Source organism: Cyanistes caeruleus, chromosome 16 (genome assembly GCF_971803275.1).
Source record: "Cyanistes caeruleus chromosome 16, bCyaCae1.hap1.1, whole genome shotgun sequence".
In the NCBI taxonomy this organism is placed as follows: Eukaryota; Metazoa; Chordata; class Aves; order Passeriformes; family Paridae; genus Cyanistes; species Cyanistes caeruleus.
Window position 1 is genome coordinate 16,359,015 of NC_141716.1, and position 12,587 is coordinate 16,371,601.

The following is a 12,587-nucleotide window of genomic DNA, read 5'->3' on the forward strand; positions in this document are numbered from 1 at the left end:
GATGCTTTTCATCTCAGCTTCCTCTCTGTCATTCTTCCTCAGAAATTTCAGAACTCAGAGCAGCAAACCTTGTGTAAAAAGTGCAGCTAAATTGATAAAGAGACTAAAAAGAAATAATTTCTAAGAAAGAATAAGATAATAACAAAAGTACCATTAGTCATATGGATTGCAGTGACATTGGAACATAAATAGGATAAGTGAGCTATTGAATGAGTTTATTCAGTTGAGTCCAGAATACTTTCAAGGGGTTGCTTAATTGAGCAACTTTGCATTGGAATGAAGCCCAGGACATTTGGGTTGTTTAAAAGTGTTTGCATCTGCGTGCTGAACCTGAAGACTGTGGGTAATGGGATGTAAACTAAAGAACAAGATGCCAGATGAAATGGGATTGTGGATAAAACAGCTTGGTTAGTTCTGTTAAATCCATGCACAAACAAGTTCTTTAATGCTCCCCTGTGCACAGAGCATGAACAACCTGTGCACTGGGAGAGCGGAAATAGTCCACCGTGGGAGGTCATTGCCAGTGCTGCCATTCAGGTGCACATCCAGTGCAGGTGGTGACAGCACTGCAGGACAAAGAGACTTCTCCCAAGCAGACTCGGAAGGGTTTCACTGCAGGTCTGGGGGTGCCCTCACTCAGCAGCAGAGGAGGAGCCCCTCTGTACCCCAGAGCTGCTGTTCCTGGGCTGGACTGGGTCTGCCACACCTGTCAGTTGAGGTTTGCTCTCCTTGTGACGCAGCTGCCACCTTCTTTGGTTTGGTTGGTTTGGGTTTTCCTGGAGTTCTCTCTCTGCTCTGATGAGGGGTTTGTATCTGAAGTTTGTACTTCAGAGTGCAGCTGGTAGAGCAGAGGTACTGCTGATAACAATCCAGACTGTACCTGGTGTGCACTTACTCATGTATTTTTTTACAACTAGAGCAATAGAAAAGAAGAATAAATATGGAATATTTTGTCCCTCACACAAACATCTTGCTATCCATATTCTGGCTATTTTTCACAAGTGCTTGTTGCTAAACATGCCTGGTGAATTTCAGCCACACTTGAGATTCAGTTGGTGTTTAAATTTTCCAGCAATGATAGAAGCAGACTTTCTTACCATAGCTGTTTTTTGCTGGCAAACCTTGGGTCTTTTCTGACAGATTTGCACAGACCCATCTGGCAGGAGGTGTTTGCTAAGGATCCACTGTACACCAGGTTTGTTTTCTGGGTTAAAGCTGTCTGTGCAGTGATGCTGTGTATCAGCTTTGAGCTGAACTTTAACTGTAGCATTTTTAATCTCCCACCATTGTAAATAAATAGCAAAATTGACAAAGCTGAGATTGCTTTCAGTTCACATGGCTGGTACCTGCACCAAAGGCTGCAGCTCTTCTGGATGATTTTGCTGCCAGAATTTTTATTCACTTGTGGCAGTTAATATAATGCTCTGGGGCATATCTCTGCATTATGCCAGTTTTCATCAAATTTATTGGTGGAGGCATGTAAGCCTACACTACCTGCATCACAAAAATTGGTGGTGTGCTGGATTAGACACAGCATTGCACTCCAGGTGCTTTCCTTGCCAGTACTTGCCCTCAGCAGCAGTGGCAGGAACAGTTCTGTTTGCCCTATTTTCACCTTTCTTCTCTCTTGGTGTATGTTCTCTCCAGTTTTGACCCACAAAAATTCAGGGATTTCCAGTCACATGCTGCTTTTTGAATGTTGATTAGGTAGCCGATAGAACATCAGGAGCGGTCAGGGTGCCTCCATGGGTGTCTACAGCTTTGGGTCAGCTGTACAGATGCCAGAAACTGTTACTCTCAAGTAAATTGAAGTAGGATAGATCTCCCCACCATTATGTATTTCAAATTCTTATTTTGCTGAAAGTGTTACTTTTGCCCATGGCATTTCTAGATGATTCTGCCTCTCTTTATTGGCAGTGTACTTTTTTGATTTTGTCTTTAATTTTAACTTAGAGCTTTTCTTACATGGAACTTCCCATAAACTTCATATATTCATGAAAGTGATAAGCAGTTTAGTTCTGCTCTTCTTCATGCTTTTTTTTACATCCTCTGACCATATATATTGTTCACTATAGAAACTTGGAGTTTTTCTAAGTCTGCAAAAGCTCTCTTGATTTAGTCAAAGTATTGGGCATTGAGTCTGGACAATTTTAAATTGTCCTAGAGAGTCTCCTGGAGCATCAGATTCCTCAGGAGAAGGACTTGGGGGGTGTTGATGGGTGAAAACTGAATGTGACCCAACAATGTGCACTCACAGCCCAGAACCGACAGAGTCCTGGGCTCATCCCCCAGTGTGGGCAGGAGGTCCAGGGGGATTCTGCCCCTCTGCCCACTGAAGTGAGACCCCACCTGCAGAGCTGCCTCCAGCCCTGAGGCACAAGGAGGACACTCCTTTGGACACAGTCCAGAGGAGGCCACAGAGATGCACCAAGGGCTGGAGTCCCTCAGCTCTGGAGCCAGGCTGGGAGAGCTGAGGGTGCTCACCTGGAGAGGAGAAGGCTCCAGGGAGAGCTCAGAGCCCCTTCCAGGGCTTAAAGGGACTCCAAGAGAGCTTGAGAGGGATTTTGGAAAAGGGATGGATGGAGAGAACAAGGAGGAATGGCTTCCCACTGCCAGAGGGCAGGGCTGGATGGGATATTGGGAAGGAATTGTTCCCTGGGCAGGCCCTGGCACAGAGTGCACAGAGAAGCTGTGGCTGCCCCTGGATCCCTGGAAATGTCCAAGGCCAGGCTGGACAGGGCTGGGAGCAGCCTGGGAGAGTGGAAGGTGTCCCTGCCCATGGCAGGGGATGGAATGAGATGAGCTTTAAGGTCCTTCCAACCCAGACCCCAGCATGTGATCACTTACAGAGTCCCAGTACTACACAGTTCTGTGCTCTGGAGGGTGACTGCAATGCCTGACATGTCAGTGCAGTTGTGCTGTGATGTTATCAGAGGTTTTGGATACCCTGAGTGAGCCACTTCTGGGTGCAGCACTGGAAGAAAATGTTCTACCATTAAAATAAATTAAAAATGCATTTACCCATGGCATTTGCTTATCCATACAGATGTCATAGAAAAGCCTGTTTAGTTTAGTTGGAATATATATACCTCTATAATTTGAAATATCCATTGGAATTCTCTTAGTTATAAAGCTCAGATTCATGGTAGAAATAAATGTTTTAAGGTCAACAGAGCACCAGGCAACTTGTTTCCTTTACAGTAGTACTTAAGGCAGTGACTATACACAGACCTGGAGTGTGTGTTCCAGTCTGGCAGGTTACATTAGAGGCATTTCAGTGGTTTATTCCAGGGCTGTGGAGAGTGCTAGGTATTAACTACTTGAGTACTTAGTTATAGAAGCAGAAATCAAACACTGATGTAGGGGCTGGATCTTAATTGCAATTATTTTTCTTTCAGTTCTTCAGAATCACGTCCAGCTGGCCTGGAGGAGAGTGATCAGTCGTCAATGTCTGGAGACCAAGGAATGAATTTAGATAAGTCAGGCCCTAAACTCTCAGATTTTGCAAGTAGGCCACCAGGTAGTAGGATTTTTCTGTGATTATCTGAATGTAATAACTATAGGAGAGCTTTTAACAATCTTTGTGACAGTTCTATTTTATTTATGCTATCACACATTCAAGTTCAAACCTTTTTTCCTCCTAGTAAGCAATTGGTACCATTGTTTAAGTGTTTTCTTTGGGTTTGCTCAAAATGAAGAGGTGACCCCATTCTCATTTATCATCCTAAATGTATCATACTGTAGCATTATTCAGCAGTAACATAACTGATAAAAATGTTGTATTTCTAGCTGTAGCACAGACTGATGTCTTAAAAATTCAGCATTGGGCAATAGCTGATTTTTGAGAAGAAAAAGTGTTTGTAGTTGGAATGATCCTTTGCATGTAGAGGAGATTAAATCTGAAGTCTGCAATAGGATATATATTATAAACCACACAGGGGTTCTTAACATGTTTTTGGCTGAGTAACACATGGCAGATTTACTTTGTACTGAGGAAAATGTCAGGTCTGGGACAGGTGTGCTGGTCATGACTCTTGGGTTGGTCAAACTGCTGGTCAAACTCTGAAGTTACTTTTAAGGAGTAATAATTAGTGAAAGTCCAACTCTGCATTTGTCAGTGAAAGGAAGCCTATGGGCAGTTGCAGATTTGTCAGGTGGTGTGAACCTGGGTTAGCAGCTGATATAGTGCAATAAGAGATCTCCAGTTAAATCTCATGTGAGTCATACATTAAGTAAAACTATTTTTATGAATTAAGTAAAATCTTTGGCTTTGTTTGTAAAGCCTGCTTTGTTAATGTGGCTCTCATCCAAGATAAACAGTCTGCAGGGTGTACTTTCTATCCAATCCTGTTTGTTATAGAAATTCTGCTTCCTCTGATTTTTGGTTGGTTTTAACACATGTCATCCTGTTGCCTTAGGTTATCCATCTCAGCCAGTGGAGCAAAGGCCACTTCAGCAGATGCCACCTCAGCTCATGCCACACACTCAGCAGCCCCAACCCCCACAGCAGCCCCAGACAGCCCCACAGCAAGGCCAGGCACCCCCCCAGACACCACAGCAGCAGCAGCAGATGATGATGATGCTGATGATGCAGCAGGATCCCAAATCAGTCAGGCTGCCTGTGCCCCAGGGGGTTCACCCCCCCAGGGGACCCCTGAACCCAGATGCCCAGCGGATGCCGATGCAGCAGAGCGGGAACATGCCAGTGATGGTGAACCTCCAGGGGCCTGGGCCGGTGCCTCCATCTCCTGACAAACAGAGGATGGCCCTGCCAGGCAATCCTCTGGGAAATAACACAAGAAAAATGGTTTATCCAGATAATGTACAGAATCCTTCCAGCTCACCCCTCAGAGAGGTGTCATCAGTATCCTCTCTTCCAGAAGGAGGTGGAGCTGAGGGCCCTCCAACGTCAGGAGCTCAGAATAACGCGACATCTCATTTAGTAGTTTCACAGAACCAGTTAATGATGACAGGACCCAAGCCTGGACCATCCCCACTTTCAGCTGCCCAAGGTGCAAGTCCCCAGCAGCAGTCTAGTTCTCTCTCTAGTGCTCTTACACACCATTTTCCAAATGTTGCTGCCCCATCACAAACTTCAAGGCCTAAAACCCCCAACAGAGCTAGCCCAAGGCCGTATTACCCTCAGACTCCTAACAACCGTCCACCCAGCACAGAACCCTCAGAAATTAGCCTGTCTCCAGAGAGGCTCAATGCTTCTATAGCTGGTCTGTTCCCTCCCCAGATCAATATCCCTTTACCTCCCAGGCCTAATCTCAATAGAGGATTTGATCAGCAGGGTCTGAATCCCACTACTTTAAAGGCCATTGGACAAGCCCCATCAAATCTCACAATTAACAATCAGTCCAGTTTTACTGCCTCACAGTCACACAAGTTGGAAGGTGTGGTCATGAATTCGGGCAAACAAACCAGCGCTGGAGGAACAAAGAGAGCAAGCCCAAGCAATAGTCGAAGGTCCAGTCCTGGATCCAGTAGGAAAACTACACCAAGCCCTGGCAGACAGAATTCAAAAGCAGCTAAATTATCATTGACAACTCAGCAGAATCCATCTCTCTTGCAGAACATGGAATTACAGAGAAATATGATGGCTGGTCCCTCTTCTTTGCCGACACCTGTGACCACAAGTTTTCAAAGTAACTCCATGCTAAGTAACCAGAATCCTGCGGTTTCTGTACCTGCTGTGACTGGCATTCCTGAAGACAGTAAGGAGAGCCTTAGTGTGCCTCAAGACACTGAGAGTCAAAGTGCACAAGGTGTCCAAGGTAGCAAGGACCAGCCCAGTATGGAACTGAAAGGTGTCCTTACTCCAGAAATGAAAGCGCTGGTTCCTGAGGAACCGGCAAAAAAAGATGGGCAAGCCTTAGACAGCAGTAAGCTCCCAGTCATGGAAGAAAGTAAAGCTGTGGTGTCTCCAGCTATGAGGGAGGCACCAACTTCTCTAAGTCAACTTCTTGACAATTCTGGAGCTCCTAATGTGACCATTAAGCCCCCTGGGCTGCCTGGTCTTGAAATGGCACCAATAGTCCCCACTGGTGAGGAGCTAAAGAAGATAGCTGTCATTCCTCCACTGCAGGATTCATCCTTGAGCAAGGAGCCATCTAACTCACTTAGCCTGCCTCAAAATAATGAGCCCTGTCCAAATCCAGGGCACCAGGAACTGGGAGAAGTAAATGCAAGCGTGGCACAGAGTGTTCCTCCAGTAATGCAGAGGCCTGTTAGCTCTTCTTCAATTTCAGGTCCTTTACCCCCCAACCAGATCACAGTTTTTGTGACTTCCAACCCTATTACATCTGCTGCTAATACATCAGCTCCATTGCCATCCCACTTGCAATCTGCATTAGTGTCCACTGTTGTCACCATGCCCAACGTGGGGAGCAAAGTGATGGTTTCGGAGGGACAGTCGGCAGTTCAGTCCAACACCCGGCCACAGTTCATCACACCTGTGTTTATAAACTCATCCTCAATCATCCAAGTGATGAAGGGCTCTCAGTCCAGCACGATTCCAGCAGCCCCCATGACTTCTAACTCGAGCCTGATGCCTCAGTCGGTCGCAGTTGTTGGTCCTTTGCATATCCCGCAGAATATCAAGTTTTCCTCCGGGCCCACTCCTCCCAGCACCTCATCCACCAGTTCTGTGTCCAGTATTCCCACCAGCAGATCACTCGTCCTGAATCCCTTGGCATCTCCTGTCCAACTCTCTTCTTCCACCCCAACTCCTTCCAGTGTTCCTTCACAGCTTCCTGCTCAGCCAGCTAAGGACTTCAGCCCGGAGGAGACTTCCCAAGGTGCGGGGTCGGGGGAGCAGTGCCCTGTGCCAGCAGCCCAGGCCGGACCTGTTGTTTCCCCTCTGCTTACAAGCAGCCCGGGATCTGGGAATCGACGCAGCCCTGTCTCATCCAGCAAGGGAAAGGGAAAGGTAGACAAGATTGGCCAGCTCCTGCTGACTAAAGCGTGCAAGAAGGTCACTGGCTCCCTGGAGAAAGGGGAAGAGCAGTATGCTTTGGATGGAGAAACTGAAGGTCAGGGACTAGAAACGTCGGTCCCAAATAGTTTGGGAACAGAGCAAGCACCAGCAGAACCCGATAACAAAAGCGGGACGCCTTCAGCACCCAGTGTTACAAAACAGAGCACTTCTGGGCCCGGCAGCTCGAGCCTCAGCCCCGCGGCGGCCGCTCCGTCCTGCGCGTCCCCGGGCGCGCCCCCGAGCGCTCCCGGCCCCGGCGCGGCCCCGGCCGCAGCGCCCCCGGCAGCCCCGGAGCCCGCGGGCAGCCCCGGCGGGGGCCCGGAGCCCAGCGGCAGCGCCGGGGCCGAGGAGAAGCCCGCAGCACCCCCGGAGCTGCTGCAGAGCGCAGGTGAGTGCGGGGCTGCGCGGGGCACGGAGGGAGCGAGGGGGGCTGGGGGTGTGCCAGGGGCTGCTCTCCGGGGCACTGCAGCCGAGGCTGACAGCTGCTCTTGTTTCTGACAGCTGACTGATACACAGCCTTGTATTCGCCAAGACTGGAGCTCCAAATGTTTTATTTCACTTTCCATTTACTGCTTCAGTGAGGTGTTTGTCATGAACATATGATTCGGTGACTTCATGTAACTGTTGGAAGCAAGGAGGAAAAGTGGATGTATCAGTAATGACAAATACTCAGGGTCCCTTTTATACCGGTAGATACGCTGGTGTTCTGCTTTGGTCTCGTCAAAACGATAAAATCATGGATAATAAAATCCACAGAAATCAGGGGAACTGAAAACTTCAGCTTCAGTGTGACTTTCCTGATGGCTGTTGGATGTTGTAGCTGTATGCCACTGGAAAATGGAAGCTTCCTTTGAGCTTCACTGAAAGAATTCTGGCTTTCTTTATTTAGGAAGGAATGTTAAACTTTTTGTCTTCCTGTTCTAAGTTCACTATTACATAGAAGATTAGAAAGCATTAGCTCAACAAAAATTATTTTTTCCATCTGATTTTTTTACTTGGCAAACTAAGGTCAAATCATCATTTTATTGCCAAAGGCCTTCAAAGGCAACTCTGAAGCATTTTGTGTATTTTAATTGAAAGAGTGAGGGCATTGGTTCATTAAAAATATACTATTTTCCCCCAGAATCTCTGTTGAAATGAACATTAAAAGAAGAAGACTAAACTATTGAAATTTTAGGATTTCCTTTAATGCCACAGTCTGCTGAAAAATTGTTACCTTTTAAAATGTTTATGATACTTCATTTCATCACTCATTCTGGTTTGAGAAAACTTGCTTGGGATAGTTTTGCCGAAGTTTGTTTTAAAAAGGGGGAGGTGTGTGTGGTGGGAGGGGAGTGAAGGGTAGATTAAAAACATTGCATCTGTAAATGGCAATCAGTCAGCTGGGAAAGTATTTTGTACCAGCCTGATCACATAACAAGAACTCCCTTTGACAATAATGTTTTTTCCCTCCACTTTTATTCTAGCATCCTCTCAACATTTAACACAGAAAAAAAGTTCAGTTGCAACATCAGAAAGTACTGTTCAAAGAACAGGTAAATCTTCCTTTGGAAAAGCAGAATAGAGGTGAACTAAATCCTTTATGTTTGGAACTGAAAATATATTTGTTTGAATGCATATTCAGTGGCCATTAATACACTGAGTATTTGGGGGGTTGGGTAGGGCTTTTTATTATTATTTGTGCTTTTGGGATTGTTTTTCTCTGCTAGTTACATTGTGCTTTGGAATACTTCAAAGCCTTGTAGAAGATTCAGGATGGGGTCAAGTAAAAAATGTAAAAATGAAGGTTTTAGATAGTGATAAATTGGAGGGACTGGATTTGTAACAATGCATTGTATTTGATTTTGGAAGTTCTATGCAGAGCTAATAAGAGGGGTGTTTCTTTCATTGTACCCTTCTGAATATAGAAGAATATGAATATGTTCATGCCATGCTGGGACTGTGTTTTAGAGTTGTAATCCTTTTTTTTTGTGTTCAACTTTTAATGCCCCCCTCAGCAGTGTTTCAGGATGGAGCCCTGGCAGATGACTTTATGATGTTGACATCTGTTGTCATGGTGTTTCACCATCAGTTCTGGGATGGTTTTAAAAAGTAACTTAAAATTTTCCCTACTCCAGGCTGAGTAGGGAAAACAGATAGATGTGGGCTTACTTATGGGAAGTGCCACTCTCCATCCATTTCCATCTCTAATCTGATTAGAAATAGGGTTTTCAGAAAGTAAAAATGGTATGAAATTGTTTTCTTTGAATTTCCACTAAGACAAAGGTGGTCATACCCTTGTTTTTTCACACCTGACTCATTGCCCTGTGCTGCTGTGACTGTAGTGGAGGTTCCTTTCTGGGGGAAGCACTGATGCAATCCATGTTTTACTGTTGGATAATCTCCCAGTTTAAATTTTGGGTGGGAAGAAAGGTAACTCCTTTGATTGCTTAGTTTGTTGTTCCTTTGTTCCCAAGACATCTGTTTTTCTCAGACAATGTGAAATATATCCATTTACACTGAAGAGGCTGCTGTTCCAACACTGCAAATTTATCCTAGGAGGACAGATGTTAGCTGTTCTCTTACTTATTTTTAATGCCTCTGCTCATTGTGCACAGTCTAGCAAACTTTGGGGGCTAAATTGCAAAGGCAAAACCCCAGTTTGTGTCCCACTGGCCTCAAGCTTGATGGGGGAATTGGGCTGGACAATGAGACAAAAGCACAGGGAGTTCATCCATGGCATTGCAATGGTAATCCCTAAATCTCTGCAAGTTCCTCAGGAGAGGGCCTGTGTTTAGGTATAGCTCTTCCCTCAACAAAGGATATGGTGCATATGGGGAGAATTAAAAGACAGACAGTAAAAAGACTTGACATTTTATGTGCTGTTAAGGAGAGCTTTTTACTGAGGTGAAAACTCCGGAGGAAACCTGACCTGTTTGTACAAAATCACTGAGAAAGAAAAAACAGGTCAGGTCTTTGCATCATCTCCCCTGAGATATTTTCCAATTCTGTACAAGTGCAATTTGGCTTCAGAAATTTGTCATTAGAAGATATTGCTGTGAGAGGCAGTTGGGTTAAGGCAAATTTTTACCTGCACAATAAAAGATGGGTACTTTCAAGGTTTAAAAATTAATAAAACCTAGAACATTTAGTAGAAATAAACTGTCTAAAATGGAAGTTTAAAAAGGGAGAAGAGTGTAGTGTAGCCAAGGAGTTTCTCTACAGTTTTTTTTCTGCAGGGCTTTAATTTTTCCCTGTCCTAGCTGACTGCAGTGTCCTGAAGACTGTGATCAGACCAAGCACTTGGCCAATGTGGTATTTTGGCTTGCTTTGCTTTGAGAGAAGCATATCCTTGAGACCTAATATGTGATAGAAAAATGTAAGCTAGTCATGCCTTGTCAGCAGGTATGTACCTCTACAGCAGACCTTAAAATTATCTTTTTCTTTTGTAGAACTTGAGACAAATGCTGCAGTAGTTGCTGGTCAAAGGTAAGGAGATAGTTTATAGATTCAGAGTAGATGTAGCTTTCGTGGGAGGAAGTCCCTTTCTCTTTGCTTAATTGCTCAACCTCTGCTACTGCTTTTCATTTTCTTGGCCATATCCTTTCTTTCCTGCTAAGAAATCAGTCCAGTTGAATGATCCAAACCATTGCTGAAATGCAATGAATATAAGGTAGCCTTTTCCTTAGTCTGTGCTTGAGCAATGTTTCCTCTCATCCTTTCAGGCCTGGATGTTTCATATCCTGGAAGGGTCTTGATGGTTGCACAACAAATCAAAATCAACCTCCCAAAAGCCTGCAGCTTAGCTGTTGTGTGAATTTTTGTTTTCTGAAAAGAAGTCTTTCAAAAGTTTGTTCTTCTATGTTGAGGATTTTTTTCCTCTATTTGCTTGTTAACACTCCACCAAAACTTGATAAGAAGGTCAGGTAGAAACTTCATGTTGTCTTGGTTAAGTTATTCAGTAATTAAAATATATTATTTCAAATGGTTGTGTTCTATCAGAAGAAAGTACAGTTTCCAAGATCTACTTGGAAGATTCTAAACTCCCCAGGCTCTCACTCAGTTGGCAGTGAGAGCCCCTGGGTGGGATTTTGGCTAGTGGTGCTGGCACAGCCAGTCAGGTTTTGGACACTGCCCTTATGTGTGGAGAGACCCCCTAGGTCAGGGCAAGAGGGGCAGCCCCTTGTTGGGTTCCTCAGGAGACGAGGTAGTGCCTTCCTTTGTAAGGCAGGGTATGCAGTACATTTCCTCAGATCAGGAATGGCTCTGAATGGAATATTTAACCATATTTATCTTCATTTGGATTGGTGTCTCTCAAAGACAGGCTGAAATTTCACAGTGAGTTTTCTTCAGGATAGAATTTTTCTGAAAAGCTGAAGGTGGGACATTGGCAGCTGAGGAGATTCTCCAAATGAAGTGTCCTTGTGTGACCATCTCCAGACTCACCCAGCACATCAGATTACCACAAGGACATTCTCAGGGTTTTTCTGATTGATGCTCTTCTCAGCAAGACTGGAAAGGAAGGAAAGTTTGCAGGCAATCTGGGTCTAGTGATGGCTGATACAGTGGGCAGCTTTGGGCTCCTGGAGTTGAACCATACAGGACATATGGTATACATATCTTGATAGAATCACAGATGGTTTGGGTGGGAAGAGACCTTAAAACTTACCTTCATTCCACCTCCTGCTATGGGCAGGGTCACATTCTACTATCCCAGCTTGCTCTAAGCCCAGTCCGGTCTGGCCTTGGACACATCCAAGGATGGGGCAGCCACAGCTTCTCTGGAAATGCTGTGCCAATTTCTTCCTAACTGTTGCACTGTATTAGGAATGTCAAAATACAACACAGACTCTCTACATGGGTTGCACAAGAGAGCAAGTTTTATTCTTCCAGATCTTCTTTTATAGACAGGTCTGAGAATGTCCGAAAGGTAAAACTCTCATTGGTCATGAAACCAACATATCACCATCACTGGACAGTTGGGAACACCACCCCTTGACCTTTTCTTGCAAGAAAACAACAAGGTGACAAACACCTGCAGAGGTTGTTTTCCTTCTCTAAAGATTGTTTGGATTCCTCCTTATCCACTCCAGGTCAGAGTGAGAACATTGTGTGACTTAGTTTCACACAGGCTCAAGCTCATGTCTGAAGCCTAAAAATCTCTTATTTGACTATTGTCAGTTCCCATACCTAATATCTAATCTAAACCTATTCTCATTTAAAGCTATTAAAAACCTTTAAAGCCTTAGGGGAACCTTGCAACCCATAAACCACTAGAAATATTTTCACTTGGAGTAACTTGATTTCCTCCTATAAAAGGAGGGAAGTGATGTGCTGGTTCCTATGAGACAATCCCAGCTCTGGATTTAGTCACTAGAATCTGTAAAAATGACCTGTACTTCGGGTGCTGATGCCTGTTTGCTTCCCTCTGGGGGTCCTCTGAGGTAGGTGACAGCTGGTTCAGCTGTCCCAGGTCCATAGGAGAGCACCACTTTGAGACTTGTTTGGGGGATCCAGTTAATAGATGGCCCATAATACTCCCTTTTGGGGAAATAGATTTCAGTATTTATTTTGTATCTGAGATAATCTACAATCCATATATCCTTTGCTGTGTGTCCTTCCTTGA

The 12,587-nt window shown here is 44.8% G+C and overlaps 1 protein-coding gene across 6 annotated transcripts in view; it reads left to right on the plus strand.

The window, feature by feature from the left end:
• Positions 1-12,587, plus strand: part of NCOA6 (nuclear receptor coactivator 6) — a 43,632-nt gene that overhangs the window by 26,309 nt on the left and 4,736 nt on the right. For all 6 annotated transcript variants that reach the window (XR_015277160.1, XM_086853532.1, XM_086853535.1 and 3 more), the window contains 4 exons: positions 3,399-3,520; positions 4,419-7,370; positions 8,449-8,517; positions 10,414-10,450. Coding sequence is in view for 5 of the 6 variants with exons in the window: in XM_086853532.1 (XP_086709658.1) it covers positions 3,399-3,520; positions 4,419-7,370; positions 8,449-8,517; positions 10,414-10,450 (3,180 nt within the window). In the remaining variant the exon portion in view is untranslated. The remainder of the gene's footprint in view (positions 1-3,398; positions 3,521-4,418; positions 7,371-8,448; positions 8,518-10,413; positions 10,451-12,587) is intronic.